The sequence below is a fragment of the Lepidothrix coronata genome, unplaced genomic scaffold (assembly GCF_001604755.1).
Source record: "Lepidothrix coronata isolate B3197 unplaced genomic scaffold, Lepidothrix_coronata-1.0 Scaffold369, whole genome shotgun sequence".
In the NCBI taxonomy this organism is placed as follows: Eukaryota; Metazoa; Chordata; class Aves; order Passeriformes; family Pipridae; genus Lepidothrix; species Lepidothrix coronata.
This window is the reverse complement of record NW_016690549.1, coordinates 129,118-130,659: the sequence shown is the minus strand read 5'-3', so window position 1 is coordinate 130,659 and position 1,542 is coordinate 129,118. Positions and strand designations below refer to the sequence as shown.

At 55.8% G+C, this 1,542-nt stretch overlaps 1 protein-coding gene across 1 annotated transcript in view; it reads left to right on the top strand.

Moving 5' to 3' along the window:
• Positions 1 to 1,542, top strand: part of DDB1 (damage specific DNA binding protein 1) — a 14,887-nt gene that overhangs the window by 9,867 nt on the left and 3,478 nt on the right. Inside the window, exons 18-20 of the mRNA XM_017838928.1 lie at positions 180 to 232; positions 398 to 655; positions 873 to 1,037. Of these exons, the coding sequence (XP_017694417.1) occupies positions 180 to 232; positions 398 to 655; positions 873 to 1,037 (476 nt within the window). The remainder of the gene's footprint in view (positions 1 to 179; positions 233 to 397; positions 656 to 872; positions 1,038 to 1,542) is intronic.

Genomic DNA, 1,542 nt, shown 5'->3' with positions numbered 1-1,542 from the left:
TTACAGGGATCTGAAATCCCAGCCCAGATCATCCCTGCATTACAGGGATCTGAAATCCCAGCCCAGATCATCCCTGCATTACAGGGATCTGAGATCCCAGCCCAGATCACCCCTGCTCCGTGGGGATATAATTCCCCAGGCCAAATCCAGGTTTTCCTTGACAGTCTTCCCTTCCAAAGCTGTGGAGGGATTCCTCCTTCCAAGAACGGGCTGGTGGGATCTCTCCATGGGGGTGACCAGGTCCTGCTTCCCACGCCCCTTTCCCTGCGATCCCTTTATTTTTGGGTGTTGCTCCTTCCATATCCCACATGGGCTTCTCTGTGCCCTCCAGGGGTTTCCTTTTCCCAGGGATCCACCTCTGGAAGCCACAGTTCCCTCACTTAGCCTCCCTCTGCAGGAGCAGGGAATGTGTCCCTTTACTCATTCCTTACTCCACCTTCACTTCCATCCGTTCTCCTGCTCCCTGCTTGCCTCGGGCTGTGTGGATATGCCGAGCAGTACCGGGATCTGACAGGTTTTCCCGTTTTCCAGGCCTTATCCAGCAGCGTGAGCACCTCCAAGCTGTTTTCCAGCAGCACCGCTCCGCACGAAACGTCCTTCGGAGAGGAGGTGGAAGTTCACAACCTGCTCATCATAGACCAGCACACCTTCGAAGGTACCTGGCCCATCCCAAAATCCAGCTTCTCCCACCTGGAAAACCCCACGGTCGAGGCTGGTGATCCTCAAAACCTCTGCAAATCCGGGATTTTGGGTGTTCCTGGGGGAACATCAGCCACAAGGTTTAGGGAACGGCGTTGGCTGATGGTGGGAGAGCAGCAGAGGGAATGTCCGGGATGATCCCAAAGTTTCTCCTTTTCCCGCTTTTCGCCCAGTGCTCCACGCTCACCAATTCCTGCAGAACGAGTACGCCCTGAGCCTGGTGTCCTGTAAGCTGGGAAAGGATCCCAACACCTACTTCATTGTGGGCACTGCCATGGTGTATCCCGAGGAAGCCGAGCCCAAGCAGGGCCGGATCGTCGTCTTCCACTACTCCGATGGTAAGAAGGAGGGCTTCCCGCCTGGAAACATCCAGCTTTTTTGCTCGGATGAGCTCCTCACACCCTGGAGCAGGCAGAGCTTTTCCCAAGGGAAGTGCCCACAGATGGGATTTGTCCCAGTGTGTCCCCTTTCCCTCCATCTGCCGGAGAAGCCCAGGAATCCCTTCCCAGGCCTGGATCCCGGCATTTGCTTCCACATCTCCTGGAGAATCCCAGGAATCCCTCTCCAGCCCTGGAATATGGGACTTGCTTCCCAAGAATCCCTCCCCAGGCCTGGATTCTGGGATTTGCTTCCATATCATCCAGAGAAGCCCAGGAATCCCTCCTCAGCCCTGGATTCTGGGATTTGCTTCCATATCTCCTGGAGAAGCCTAGGAATCCCTCCCCAGGCCTGGATTCTGGGATTTGCTTCCCCATCTCCCAGGAATCCCTCCGCAGTCCTGGATTCTAGGATTTGCTTCCCCATCTCCCAGGAATCCCTCCCCAGTCCTGGATTCTGGGATTT